The sequence below is a fragment of the Pteropus vampyrus genome, unplaced genomic scaffold (genome assembly GCF_000151845.1).
Source record: "Pteropus vampyrus isolate Shadow unplaced genomic scaffold, Pvam_2.0 Scaffold575, whole genome shotgun sequence".
In the NCBI taxonomy this organism is placed as follows: domain Eukaryota; kingdom Metazoa; phylum Chordata; class Mammalia; order Chiroptera; family Pteropodidae; genus Pteropus; species Pteropus vampyrus.
The window spans coordinates 517,721-532,549 of record NW_011889356.1 but is presented as its reverse complement, the minus strand read 5'-3'; the positions used below and the strand labels follow the sequence as shown (position 1 = coordinate 532,549).

General features: G+C 38.1%; 1 protein-coding gene across 1 annotated transcript; it reads left to right on the top strand.

The window, feature by feature from the left end:
* The first annotated feature begins 1,030 nt into the window (after window positions 1-1,030).
* Window positions 1,031-3,650, top strand: CALCB (calcitonin related polypeptide beta). Its single transcript, XM_011384403.1, has 3 exons — window positions 1,031-1,116; window positions 1,365-1,502; window positions 3,491-3,650. The coding sequence occupies exons 1-3, from the start codon at window positions 1,031-1,033 to the stop codon at window positions 3,648-3,650; spliced, it is 384 nt and encodes a 127-aa protein (XP_011382705.1).
* Window positions 3,651-14,829: the final 11,179 nt, after the last annotated feature.

Here is a 14,829-nt window from a genome sequence, read left to right as displayed (position 1 = left end):
CTACCTGCCTGCCTGCCTTTCCTTTGCCTCTCACGACCATCTCGGCCCACCTACAGCCAGGTGCTCTTAGCTCTCGGTCCCGCTGGGGAGAAGGCGGGCGGCGGTTGGGGCTGTCAGTGCATTTTCTTCTAACTAGCACCAGTGGAACCCCAAGCATCTCCAAGGCTTTGCCTGGGCTCTGGAAGTTCCGCGAACCCAGATCCGTGAGTCTACGGCCCCGGCGCTGGTGCCCGTCGGCGTGCAAAATCCTGCTCGAGTTTGGTCTGGGAATGCCCTGTGCGCTCCATGTCCTCAGGGATCACGTTTGGTTCCCGGGACGGTTCTCTTAGCCTTCCTCTATGGGGTTCCCAGCCCACGAGCATCTCTGGGGCATTGGCGTGGACCTGAGGCATTGCAGTTAGCCGACTACAACAGTGGGCTCACCTCGGGGTGCTGGCGCCTAGTACCTGCTGCTAAACTGCGCTCCAGCAAGCAGAGACCTGAGACCCCATTTACTGGCACGTTAAAAATTTCCCCAAATTCAAATCCACAGACTGAGAGATAAGTACTGCTTTTCCAATTTACCTTTCTTGCTTGCCTCTCCCCTGCATTAGTGGTAAGTTTAGCCACGGGAAGGTGCTCCTAGATTAAATTCTCAGTCCCTGAGAAGACAGGAGCAAATGAGAGAGCAGTTACAGCAGGGTGGGTCCGCGCCTGGTTTCTGCCTAGGGCAAAAGGTGTGGGTTTGTGTGCATGTGCACGTTGTGGCTTCTCTCAGGCTTTTCGCAGAACGGAAACAGAATCTCCCCACCCTTACCCCAGGACATTTGTTTCCCCGCAACCACGCCATCCACCGCAATGTATCTTTTGAGATTCACAGCAGCCCATCTGGCAAATGAACCTAACCTAGGCATGAGGAGGTGGGGGTAATTAGCCTGAGGTCACAAGGCAAATTTGGCAGAGGCAAGACTGGAACCTAGGTCTGTACGTTCCAGGCCGTGCTTGCTCTGAGTCCAGCGGTAACATCGTTCTCCCTTTACAGAGAGGCATCATGGGCTTCTGGAAGTCCTCTCTCTTCTTGGCTTTCAGCACCTTGATCCTGTGCCAGGCAGGCGGCCTCCAGGCGGCACCATTTAGGTGAGACGGCCTGAAGCTACTACAGCATTCCGCTTCCACTGTCCCTTGGATCGAGCAGTTCTGTGCCTCTGAAGTCACAGCAGAGAGGCTCCCAGTGAATCAACATCCTAAGGTGGACACTGGCCTGGAGCCTTGTCTGCTGGGAAGGGGGAGGGAAGGGCGCATCCTCAAGGGAAGTCACAGAGAGCAGGAAGCCTGAGCAGGGTGGTAGGGACTCAGAGCCTGGATTGTTTGCTTCACCTCCCTAGGTCGTCTTTGGAGAGCCTCCCAGACCCTGCTGCACTCAGTGAGAAGGAAGGGCGCCTCCTACTGGCTGCACTGGTGAATGCCTATGTACAAAGGAAGACCAATGAGCTGGACCAAGAGCAGGAGACAGAGGGCTCCAGGTAAGGCTCCTTAGCCACCCTGGCATATTCAGGAGGACATATCCTAGAGAGATAGGATAATGAACATCTGGCCAGGAGTCTAGCAGGCTGTCGTTGTTCACCAGGCCCTGGAGCCCAGCCATTCTCAGGCTCCATGGAAGACTGAGGTCCAATGGCAGCTGGAGAGACTGTGGTTAGGCACATCAGAAAGATCCATTTCAGAAAGCTGTTAGGAAATGAAATGAGGAGGTATGGTCTTGTCCTACCGGGGAGACCTCCAGCATTGAATGAAATAATACCGGTAAGTGTGAAGGCAGCAGATAGACCTAGTATATCTCAGGATGTTTTAAAAATTTAAGCTGCGTGTGTTGTTTTCTCACACTGCAAGGAGCCTTTATTGTACATTTGCAAGATAAACGCGAAGGCCTTACAGAGGGTGGCTCAGGTAGAGCAGTGCCTGAGGTAGGTCTGGGGCCTTTAGATGTGTAGGATCTGTGGAGATGTGCATGTTGTCACGGGGCTGGAGAGAGCACCCTTGCCCAGCCCCTCCTCCCTGTGCATCCTGAGCTTGGAGCCCACAGCAGCCCCTGCTGTGGCCCTGCCACTGCCTGGCGGAGGCACAGGCTGCACCTGCATCTGCCCTGGCAACCTCTCAGCAGAGCACGAAGGACTGAGCAGCATGACGAAGGCCAGCAAAAGTCACCCCTTCCCCACACCGCCCTGATTCAGCATGCCTCTGAGTTCTAATGGAGGATGTGTGAGCCGCCCTCTTGTCTGCCCCTCCTGCCCTGGCTCTAAGGATTCTTTGCTGATATAACCTTCCGCATGACTGCCTCCAAAGGTAGACCTGGTGCATGGTATTGTCTGGCATGTCTTTTCCCTGCAGCCTGGACATCTCCAGAGCTAAGCGGTGCAGTAATCTGAGTACCTGCGTGCTGAGCACATACTCGAAGGACCTGAGCAACTTTCATACGTTCTCTGGCATCCGCTTCGGGGCTGAAACACCTGGCAAGAAAAGGGATATAGCCAGCAGCTTGGAGAGGAAACCCTACCCCCACTTTGGGGTGCCCCAGGATGCCAACTGAACTCTTTTCACTCCCTCCTGATTTCCTTTCTTGCTCCCATTGATGAATTTAATGCATGCAGATTTCGCTCTGATTGCTCTTCAAGCTGGTATTGGTAGCTTTGCTTATGATAGAGAATGTTGGGGACCTCAGGATGGGAGGAGAGAGAACAGGACTTATGGACCAGGTTAGAGATAAGAGAGAGTGAAGGAAGCTTCTTGAGATTCCAGAGGATTTCATGGCAGAGCCCTCTAATTCCTGCTTCATCCCTCATGCCTCATCCTTGATGAATAAACATATTTTCTAAAAGGATTTGCGCTGTAGTGGTCATTACCGTGGTTGCTGTCCAAGGCTTGAGAGTACCCAGGGCTTGTGTTTAAAAATAGCCTTAGCCTCAGGGAAGCTGGATGCAGGGCTTGGTGAGTGGTCCTTGGGAACCAGCTCAAGCATCAGGAGCAGGTGTGCTGAGGAGCAGGTAAGCACTGCTGGGAAAGGATTCTGCAAACTCTGTTCTCTGAGCCTCTTCCAGGTAAGAATTCAGGGAATTTTCATTTTCTTATGGTAAGCGATTTTATTGGTGCTCATGGCTGGGGTGTGGCTTCTCTACTCTTGTATGTTTTGGGGTGGGGCTGGGCCTTTGCAGAGCAACCTTCCTGGTCCCAAAGGTATTATATGTAAGGGATGATAAATGCAGGGTTTCAGTACATGCCCCATGCTTTGGAATGGGGTTTTTTTTTTTCATGAAGGTCTTTGGGCAGGGCTCCTAGCAAAGCCTGCCAGGCCATTTCTCCTAACAGCTTTGGTAATTGCATTTAGGAGAAACACTTATTCTTAAGTGGTATGTCAAAGAGCTACAATTTCCTTTACGAAGGTCCCATGGGGTAGGCTCCTGCCCCAAGCCTCTCACTGACAAGACTTCTCTTCTTTCTCCATCCTGCAAATCAGCATCACTGCCCAGAAGAGAACCTGCAACACTGCCACCTGTGTGACTCATCGGCTGGCAGACTTGCTGAGCAGATCTGGGGGTGTGGTGAAGAGCAACTTCGTGCCCACCAACGTGGGCTCCGAAACCTTTGGCCGTCGCCGCAGAGAACTTCAGGCCTGAGCCACTAAATCACTCTAGGAAGAAGGTGACTGCCCTCATACTGGTGGATGGGAGGGGAAGGGATTGGGAGGTTACCATCTACAGTTTGAAACCCACTAGACTTGGGAGGTTCTTCAGGTCCTTCTCTCCAATTGCATTCTCTTCCTGAAGTAGTGAGTTCCTTCTACGACTCAGCTTGAAATCAGAAGACTAAGACAGGCTGCAGAGATGCAATGTCATCTCTCTGAGAAATGAAACAAAACAAACAAAAATGCTTGCTGGATTCAGAAAGAGAGGGCTTTGCAAACCTAAGCCAGGGACAGTCTTCATTAATGAACCCAGAAAGCCCTCAACCCTTGATCAGTGTTCACAGGTTCAGTCCATAGGGCTGTAATTATAATACTACTGCTAACGTTAATAGTGACTGTTGAATTGTTTTGATTATCATTTGCTTTAAAAGCCTACTTACATCTCATATCTGTCATTTGTAAATACTGTTTGGTTAAAGAAGCATTTCTGTAAATTCACATTCTTTTCAATAATAATTGTGATTATTCCCTTCTTGTCCTTCTTATTCTCCTCTTTCTCCTCCTTCTTCTTTCTCTTATTATTTTTTAAATTTCAGGTTACCGTGAAGCTGAACTCACCGCTGCTATTAATTTCTGTTGACAACCACTTGGTGAGAAGGTCTCATGGAAGACATACATGTTTGCATCCTAATAGATACCGAAAAACAAAGCACCTTTGTCATGCAAAACGAATGAAATTGAATGCAAAATAAGCTAAATCCATATTTGTTATGCATCTTTTTTATATTAGATTTTCTGTGCAGTAAATGCGATGGCATCTCTCATTAGCTTATCCGGTAGCAAATTGGTTCTTTGAGAGTTATCCTGTGATCATGGCAGCTTTGCCAAACCACAGGGCGACATGCCTCTTGTGGTCTCTGGGGTCACAGTGATGCTATGTCTTGTTGTCTAAGAACATGATTGTATAATTTGTTTAAGGAAATGTCAATATTGCACCATTTGTGAACTTCATCAAGATTAAAAACGTATTTTGGATACATGTGTTTCAAGATCATGGTAGTTTATTTCAATCTGTTTTTCTATGTAATAATAATAATAGTTGACATTTTTTGAGTGCTTCCTATAGGCCCGACAATGTTCTAAGTTAGTGTTTTACACCTATGAATACATTTAATCTTCATGACAACTTTATGGAGTGGATACTGTTATTATTTCCACTCTACATTTGAGGAAACAGAGGCACAGAGAAGTGAAGTTCAAGGTCACACAGATAGATGGTAGCAGACTCGGGTATTGGTTTCCAGAGCTTACAGTCGAAACTACTGTACTTCATACTTCTCAACAATGGCTCCTGATGTTTTCCAGAGACCTGTGAGCCATTCTTTGACAAATGGACAAATTTAAACATATAAACAACGCAGTTTTTATATAGTAAAATGAATCTCTTCTACCCATTACTAGGTGCTATCGGCTGAATGTTTGTGTCCCCTGCCCCCAAATTTATACATCGAAACTTGACACCAAAGTGATAGTATTAGGAGGCGGGGACTTTGGGAGGTGATGAGGTCGTAAGGGTATCCCCTCACCAATGAGATTAGTGCCTTTAAAAATGAGCCCCCAGAGAATTTCCTAGCTCCTCACAGTGAGAAGACTGCTGTGAATGAGAAAGTGGGCTTCTTAGCAGACACAGAGTTTGCTGGTGCCTTGATTTTGGACTTCCCAGCCTTGAGAACTGTGATAAATATTTATCGTTTATAAGCTACCCAGTCTGTGGTATTTTTTTATAGTAGCCCAAATGGAGTAAGATGTGTACTTGGCTTCAACAATGATCTATTTATGATTAATATTATTACATCTATGAGCCATTTATTCCCCCCGCTACTTATTACATCAACATATCTGTAAATATTTCCCCATGTATCTCTAAATGGGAAGTACTCTTTAAACATAATCACAATCCCATTTAACAACTAAAATAAATTAACAGTAAATTCTTAGTTCTTTAATATCTTACATCTAGTCATGGTTCAAATTCCTCAGTTATATATATGTATAACATACAAACGTGTTATATGTGTACACATATACATATATGTTATATATGTATAACATACATATACATATATAAAATACATACAAAATCAGAGCTCGAATTAAGTCTTCACATTGATATGTTTTAAGACTCTTCTAATCTAGAGGTTCCCCTTCCGTTTTTTTTTTCCTCCTGCAATTTATTTGTTGGAGAAGCTAGGTTCTTTGTCCAGACTTTCCCACATTCTGAATTTTGGTGACTATATCCCTGTGTGGAGGTTTATCATGTTCCTTTATCTTCTATAATTCTTGTGAACCAGATCTAGAGTAAGCAAGGAGAAAGAGAAGTAGGAGATGAGGTCAGAGAAGTAATGCTGAGGACAGATCACGGAGGACTTTGTAGGGTATAGGAAAGACTGGCTTTCTGTCAGTCAAGTTCTAGTCAGTAAAACAAAAAACATCAGTAATTTTAACAGACACAATAATTTAAGAAATAGAGTAGAGTGCAGAAAAGGCAAAAGAGAACAAGAGGTAATGCAGAGTTAGAAGGTAAAGAAAGCAACTGCCATCCATCAGCTAGGGGAACAAGGGAAGAGGTGGAATTATTAGATCTAGAAACTTGGGAGGCATTCTCAGACCACCAAGAAGGGGATCTTCGAGAGGGTGCAACAGGCTCTTCTAAAAGTGTGTCAAAACAAAACAAAATTGGAAACTGGACTCAACTTCCTGGCCAAAGTAAAGAAATTCTGTGGATGCTGATAGAGACAAAAATCAAAATAGGAAAGAACAAGTTTCTTTTTCTTCATGCCTTCTTATCTCTATTTTAGGACTCCCATTTGGCAGAGCCTAGTGGAGATTCACTTGACCAACGAAAATGTGGTTTGCAGAGTCCCAGCCCCAGTGTCTTTTTTTTAAACACATAATTTTAAATTTGCATAGAGAAAATTCAATTTTTTGTGTGTATATTGTTTTATGAGTTTTAATAAATACATTGAATCATGTCATCGTCACCACAATAAAGGTACAAAACAGGTTCATCTCTCTCCAGAAGTCTCTAATTCTTCTCCTTTGTAGTCAATTGCCCCCTCAAACCTTATACCCTGGTAGTAACTGTTATTTTCTCCATTCCTATAGTTTTTTAAAATATAATTATCTGTTTAAATTGAGATATAGTTGACATATAACATTGTATTAGTTTTTGTTGTATAGTATAATAATTAGATATATGTTTATATTACAAAATGATTACCACGATAAGTTTGGCTAACAACCATCATCACATACAGCAGTTACACAATTTTTTTTTTTGTAATGAAAACTTTTAAGATCTACTTTCTTAGCAACTTTAAAGTGTATAACACAGTACTGTTAACTCTAGTCACCAAGCTGTACATTACATCCCCAGGACTTATTCACCTTATAACTTAAATTTGCACCCTTTGATCACCTTCACCCACTTTGCCCCTGCCTTTTGCAATCACCAATTTGTTCTCTGTTTCTATGAGTCCATTTTTTTTGCTTTTTGCTTTGATTCCACATATAAGTGATATCATACAGTATTTGTCTTTCTCTGCTTGGTTTATTTCACTTAGCATAATGTCCTCAAGGTCCATCTGTGTGGTAACAAATTGTAGGATTTCCTTCTTTTTTTATGGTGAATAATAGTCATATGTACATGTATATAAAGAAGTTAACACAGGAAAAAACCTTGAAAGCATTATATATATGTGTATACATATATTTTCATCAATGGACACTTAGATTGTTTTCATGTCTTAGATATTGTAAATGATGTTGCAAAGAACATGGGGTGCAGATATCTTTTTGAGTTAGTGATTTCATTTCCTTCCGATAAATACCCAGAAGTGGAATTGCTAGATCATGTGGTAGTTTTGTCTTTTGTTTTTTTGAGAAAGCTCATAGTGTTTTTCATAATGGCTAAACCAGCTTACATTTCCACTAGTAGTAAACAAGAGATCCTTTTCTCCATGTCCTTGCCAACATTTGTTAGTTCTTGTCTTTTTGATAAGAGACATTCTAAAAGGTGTGAGGTATTATGTCATTGTGGTTTTGACTTGCATTTTCCCTGATAATTAGTTATGTTGAATTAGCACCTTTTCATGTACCTGTTGGCCATTCGTATGTCTTCTTTGGCAAATGTCTATTCAGATTCTCTGGATGTAGTTTTGCCTCTCCAGAATGTCATACAAATGAAATGTGTGTAGTTTTGAGTCTGACTTCTTTTACTTAGTATAATGCATTTGAGATTATCCATGTCACATGTATGAATAGTTTCTTTTTATTGCTGGGCAGTATTACATTGTAGGGATGTACTACATTACAGGGATGTTTTAATCCATTTATCTGTTGAAGGGCACTTGGATTGTTTCCAGTTGTCAGCATTTATGAATAGAGCTGCTATAAACTTTTGAGTATAAATTTTTGTGTGACGATAAGTGTAGTAGGCTTAAAAATCGGGGTCCCCAAAAAGCTATGTCCGTGTCCTGATCCGTGGAACCTGTGAATGTTACCTTATTGAGAAAAAGGGTCTTTGCCAGTGTAATTAAGTTAAGGATTTTAAAATGAAACCATTCTGGATTATCCAAGTGGGTTTTAAATCCAATGATATGTTCTTATAAGAGATGTACAGAGAAGATACACACAGAGGAAAAGGTGATGTGAAGACAGGTAGAGAAAGTCACAAGTTACTGTCAGAAACTAGAACAGGCATGAAGTGGATTCTCCCTTCGGTCTCTGGAGTGAGTACAGTTCTGCTGTCATCTAGATTTTGGACTTCTGGCCTCCAGAACGAATAAATTTCTGTTGTTTTAAGCCGCTAAGTTTCTGGTAATTCGTTATGGCATTACTAAGGAAACTAATACAATAAATTTTCATTTCTTTGGAGTGAGATTGCTGAGTCATTTGGAGTGAGATTGCTGAGTCACTTGGCAAGTGTATATTTTTTCCCTTAAAAAGTCTTTTTTTTTTTTTTACAGTTACCTTCTAATCTTTGTCCATATACATTTACATTTTTGATAATTGCTACCAAATAGTCTATATGTAATAATATATATTCTGCTTATTAATGCATTTAATATAAAAACATATTTGCATTGCATGAGTAAATAGAGTAAAAAACTAATTACAGAAACTTTGAAAAATCAAGATATGAACAAATATTTTGATAAGATTAATTTGACCTCAATGATTTGTTTTTATTGCCTTCCTTTTATATGCATATTTTATACAGTTCTATACTATACATATTATGTTATACATTTTAATAAAGACTTTTTTAAGAGCAGTTTTAGGTTTACAACAAAATTGAGAGGAAGGGACAGACATTTCTCATATACCCTCTGCCTCCACACATGCATAGCTTCCCCCGTTATTAACATCACTCACCAGAATGGTTTATTTATTTATTTATTTTTACCAAGGATGAACCTACATTGACACATCAATAATCTCTCAAAGGCCATAGTTTACCATAGCGTTCACTCTTGGCGTTGTACATTTTATGAGTTAGGGCAAAGTATAATAACAGATATCTGTCATTATAATATCTTATAAAGTATTTCACTGCCGTAAAACTCTTCTGTGCTCTGCCTGTTTGTCACCACACCCCCTCCCCACTGGCAACCTCTGATCTTTTTATTGTTTCCGCGGTTTTACCTTTTCCAGAATGTCATATAGTTGGAGTCATATAGTATGTAGCCTTCTCAGATTGGTTTCTTTCACTTAGCAATGTGCACATAAGGTTCCTTCATTTTTTTTCATGGCTTGATGATTTGTTTCTTTTTTGATGAATAATATTCCATTATCTGAATGTACTGTAGTTTAACCATTCACCTACTGAAGAACATCTCGGTTGCTTCCAAGTGCAGTAATTATGAATAAAGCTGCTACAAACATCTGTGTGCAGGTTTTTGTGTGGACATAAGTTTTCAGCTCCTTTGGGTAAATACCGAGGAATGTGATTGCTGGATCGTATGGTAAAGGCATGTTTCGTTTTGTAAGAAACTATCACACAATCTTCCAAAGCAACTGGTACCATTTTGCATTGTTGTTTCACATTCTTGCCAGTGTTTAGTTTGTTGTGTTCTGGAGTTTTAACTTTCTAATAGGTGTGTAGTAGTATCTCATTGTTGTTTTAATTTGTATTTCTCTGATGGCTTATGATGTGGATCATCTTTTTATATTTATTTATCATCCGAGTATCTTTTTTGGTGAGGTGTCGATTAAAGTCTTTGACTTATTTTTTAAGTTTTAAGAATTCTTTGTGTATTTCGTAGTATAGTTCTTTACCAGATGTGCCTTTTGCAAATATTTTCTCCCAGTGTGTGGCTTGTCTTCTAATTCTCTTGACATTGTCTTTTAATTCTCTTGACATTGTCTTTTGCAGAGCAAAGGTTTTAATTTTAATGAAATTTAGCTTATCAATTATTTCTTTCATGGATCATGTCTTTGGTGTTGTATCTAAAAAGGCATTACCTTACCCAAGGTATCTAGATTTTCTCCTATGTTATCTTCTAGGAGTTTTATAGTGCTGTTTTTACATTTAGGTCTATGATCCATTTTTGAGTTAATTTTTGTGAAAGGTTTGTGTCTAGATTCATTTTTTTGCATATGGATGTCCAGTTGTTCCAGCACCAATTGTTGAAGAGACTATCTTTACTCCATTGTATTGCCTTTGCTCCTTTGTCATAGATCAGTCAACTGTGTTTATGGAAGTTTATTTCTGGGCTCTCTGTTTTAGTTCATTGATCTATTTATCTAGTCTTTCATTAATACCACACTGTATTTATTTCAACAATACCACACTGTAAAGCTACTATAGCTTTATACAGTCTTTGTTTAATTAAAAATATTTTTAAAATTATAGTTGACATATACTATTATATTAGTTTCAGGGGTACAACATAGTGATTCAAAATTTGTATGCCTTACAAAGTGATCACCATAATAAGTCTAGTAACCATCTGTCACTGTACATAGTTATTATGATATTATTGATTCTCTTCCCTATGCTATACATTATATACTTATGACTTATTTTATAACTGGAAATTTGTACTTTTTAATTCTCTCCCCCTGTCCCACCTAACACTCCACACCTTGCCCCCTTCCTTGTGGCAACCATCAGTTTGTTCTCTGTCTCTATGAGTTCGTTTCTATTTTATTTTATTTTATTTTTTTCATTTGTTTTGCTTTTTAGATTTCATATATAAGTCAAATCATATGGTATTTGTCTTTGTCTAACTTATTTCACTTAACATAATACTCTCTTGGTCCATCTACATTGTTGCAAATGGCAAGATTTCATATAGTAAGTGACAAAATCGAATAGTGTCAGTTCTCCAACTATATTCTTCTTCAAAATTTTGTTGGCTATCTTGGATCTTTTGCCTCTTTGTATAAACTTTAGAATAAGTTTGTCAATATCCATAAAATATTTTGCTAGGATTTTGATTTCTATTGCATTGAATCTATAGATGAATTTGGGAAGTACTAACATTTGACAATATTGAGTCATGAACACAAACTCACTTTTCATTTATTTGGTTCTTTTTTTATTTCATTCATCAGTTTTGTAGTTTTCCTCATATAGATCTTGTATGTATTTTGTTAGGTTTATATCTATGTGTTTCATTTGGGGGGATGCTAATGTAAATAATATTGTGTTTTTAATTTCAAATTCCACTTGTTCCTTGTTGGTATTTAGGGAAGCAATTGGCATTTGTATATTAACCTTGTATCCTGCTACCTTGCTATAATTGCTCATAATTTCCAATTTTTGCAAATCTTTTAGATTTTCTGCATAGACAACCAAGCTTTCTCTGCCAATCTGTATACTTTTTATTTAATTTTCTTACCTTATTGCATTAGCAAAGGAGTCCAGCAAAATATTGAACCTCATCTTAGTGGGACAGCTTCAGGTTTTTTTGTGGGAAAGTTTCAAGTATGCTATTAGCTGTAGGATTTCTGTTGATAGTCTATCAAGTTGAGAAAGTTTCCCTCTATTTCTAGTTTACTGAAAGTTTTTTTTTAAATTGTAAATGGGTGTTGTTTTTTGTTAAATGCTTTCTCTGCACCTATTAAAATAATCGTGTGATTTCTCTTTTTTATTCTGTTTTTGCCATGAATTATATAATTGATTTTCAAATGTTAAGCCATCCTTGAATACCTAGAATAAATCCCACTTGATCATATTATATAATTCTTTCCATATTTTTTTTGGATTCTACTTGCTAATATTTTGTTGAGGATTTTTGCATCTATGTTCATGAGAAATTTTGGTCTGTATTTTCTTTTCTTGTAGTGTCTTTGGTTTTGCTAGTAGGGTAATGCTGGCCTCATAGAATAAGTTAGAAAGTATTCCTTCTTCTATTCTCAAAAAGAAAGAGTAAGGAATTGGTATAATTTCTTCCTTAAATGTTTGGTAGAACTCTTCTGGGTCTGGCACTTTCTGTTTTGGATGGTCATTCATTATTGATTCAATTTATTTAATAGATCTGGGCCTATTCAGATCCTCTATTGCATGTGTTTTGGCAGATTGTGTCTTTCAAAATATTAGTCCCTTTTATCTAGGTTATCAAATTTGTGGGCATAGAGTTGTTCAGAGTATTCTTTTATTATCCTTTTAATGTCCACAGGATCTGTAGTGATGTTGCTTTTTCCATTTCTGATATAAGTAATTGATGTCCTTTCTAAAGAATCAGCTTTTGGTTTTATTGATTTTCTTTATTAATTTCCTGTGTTCAATTTATTGATTTATGGTCTAATTCTTAATATTTCTTTTCTTCTAATTAATTTGTATTTTATTTGTTTTTTTCCAAGTTTCCTAAAGAAGCAACTTAGATTATTGATTTTAGGTCTTCCTTCTTTACTAATATTTGCATTTACTGCTTTAAATTTTCCTCTAATACTGCTTTCACTGCATCCCACAAATTTTGAAAATTTTCATTTAGTTTATAATATTTTAAAATTTCTCTTGCAATTTCTTCTTTGACCCATGAGTTATTTAGAAGTGTGCTGTTTAATTTCCACATAGTTTTAGATTTTCCAATTCTCTTTCTGTTATGATTCCTAGTGTAATTTCATTGTGGGCTGAGAGCAGACACTGTATGATTTTTATTCTTTTAAATTCATTAAGGTTTGTTAAGAGGCCCAGAATATGGTCTATCTTGGGGGATGTTCCATGTGGGCTTGAGAAGAATGAGATTCTCCTATTGTTGAATGAAGGATCTATAGATGTCCATTATATTCAGTTGATTGATAGTGTTATTGAGTTAAATAAACTATGTTTTCACTGACTTTCTGCCTGCTGGATCTGTCCATTTCTAACAGGGTGTGTTAAAGTCTTCAGTTTTGATAGTGGGTTTGTCTATTTCCCTTTGCAGTTCTATCAGCTTTTGCTTCACATATTTTGATGCTCTGTTGTTAGGCATATAGAAGTTAAGGAATGTTATGTCTTCTTGGAAAAATGACACTTTTATCATTTTGTAGAGCCTTTCTTTATCCCTGAAAATCTTCCTAGGTTTGAAGTCTGTTCTGTCTGAAATTAATATAGTTTCCCCTGCTTTTTTTTTTTCAATTAGTGTTATCAAGGTATTTATTTTCTCCATCCATTTACTTTTCATCTGTATCTGTTTTTATATTTAAAGTAGGCTTCTTATAGACAACATATAGTTGGGTCTTGTTTTTTGATCCAGTCTGATAATTCATGTCTTTTAATTGTTGTATTCAGATTTTACATTACAAGTAATTATTAATATAACTGGATTAATATCTACCATACTAATTACAGCCAGTATATATTTAACTTCATGAGAAACTGCCAAACTGTTTTCTGTATCATTTGCATTTGCATTTGCATTCCCACCACACAGGAATGAGAGTTCTAGTAACTTCACTAATTTATATATAGTAGTATATCATTGTGGTTTTAATTTAAATTTCCCTAATTACTGATGATGTTGAGCATATTTTCCTGTGCTTATTTACCATCTGTTTATCCCTTTTGCTGGAGCATCTGTTCAAATCTTTTGCTCATTTATAGTGGGTTGCTTGCTTTATTATTGTTAAATTTTGAGAGTTCTTTACATACTGTAAATGCAAGATTATTATCAGATATGTAATATCTAACAACGTTTTCCCCAAACTGTAGATTCCCTTTTCATTTCCTTAGCAGAGTTTTTCACAGAGCAAAAGTTTATTTTACTGAAGTCCAGTTTATCATTTTAAAAATGAATTGTGCTTTGCTGTCATAGCTAAGACCTCTTTGCCTAACCCACAGTCTCAAGGGCACAGTCACTTTATACCTACTCCTAAAATTTTTGTTGGTTTATGTTTTACATTTAGATCTATGATCTGTTATTTTTGTATAAGGCGAGTGGTGTAGGCTGAGGTTAATTTCTTTGCATATAGATGTCCAATTTTTCCAGTATCATTTGTTGAAAAGACTATTATTTCACCATTTAATTGCCTTTGCACCTTAGTCAAAAATCAATTGATCACATTTGTGCATACAGATTTCTGGATGCTCAATTCGTCTCATTGATTGATGTGGCTATCCTTTTGTCAGTACCATACTGTCTTGATAAACTTAAACACACTGCAGTTAAAGTAAGTCTGGAAATCAGGGAATGTGGTTCTCTCGACATTGTTAATGCTTTTCCAAAATGATTTTGGCTATTCTAGACACCATCTTTTCCCATATAGTTTATTTATTTATTTACTGGATGAAGTTGAGCAAGGCAATACATTTTTCTTTATTCTTTTTTTCTATCTTTTTCTCAGGCTGGATAATTACAATGGATCTATCTTCAAATTTGATGTTTTTTTCTTTTACCTGAGAATTCAAAATTGATGTTGAGCCCTTCTGATGAAATTTTTATTTCTGTTATTGTACTTTTCAACTCTACAATTTCTTGACTTCCTTTAAAATAATTTTCATCTTAGTGATATTCTATGTTTGGTGGGACATCATTCTCTTACTTTCCATAAGTTATTTAGATATGGTTTCCTTTAGTTATTTAAATGTATATAAAATAGCTGACAGAATTTTTGTCTAATATGTCCAGTATTTGGGCTTCTTTAGGAACAGTTTCTATCGACAGTCTTCCTTTTGTGTATAG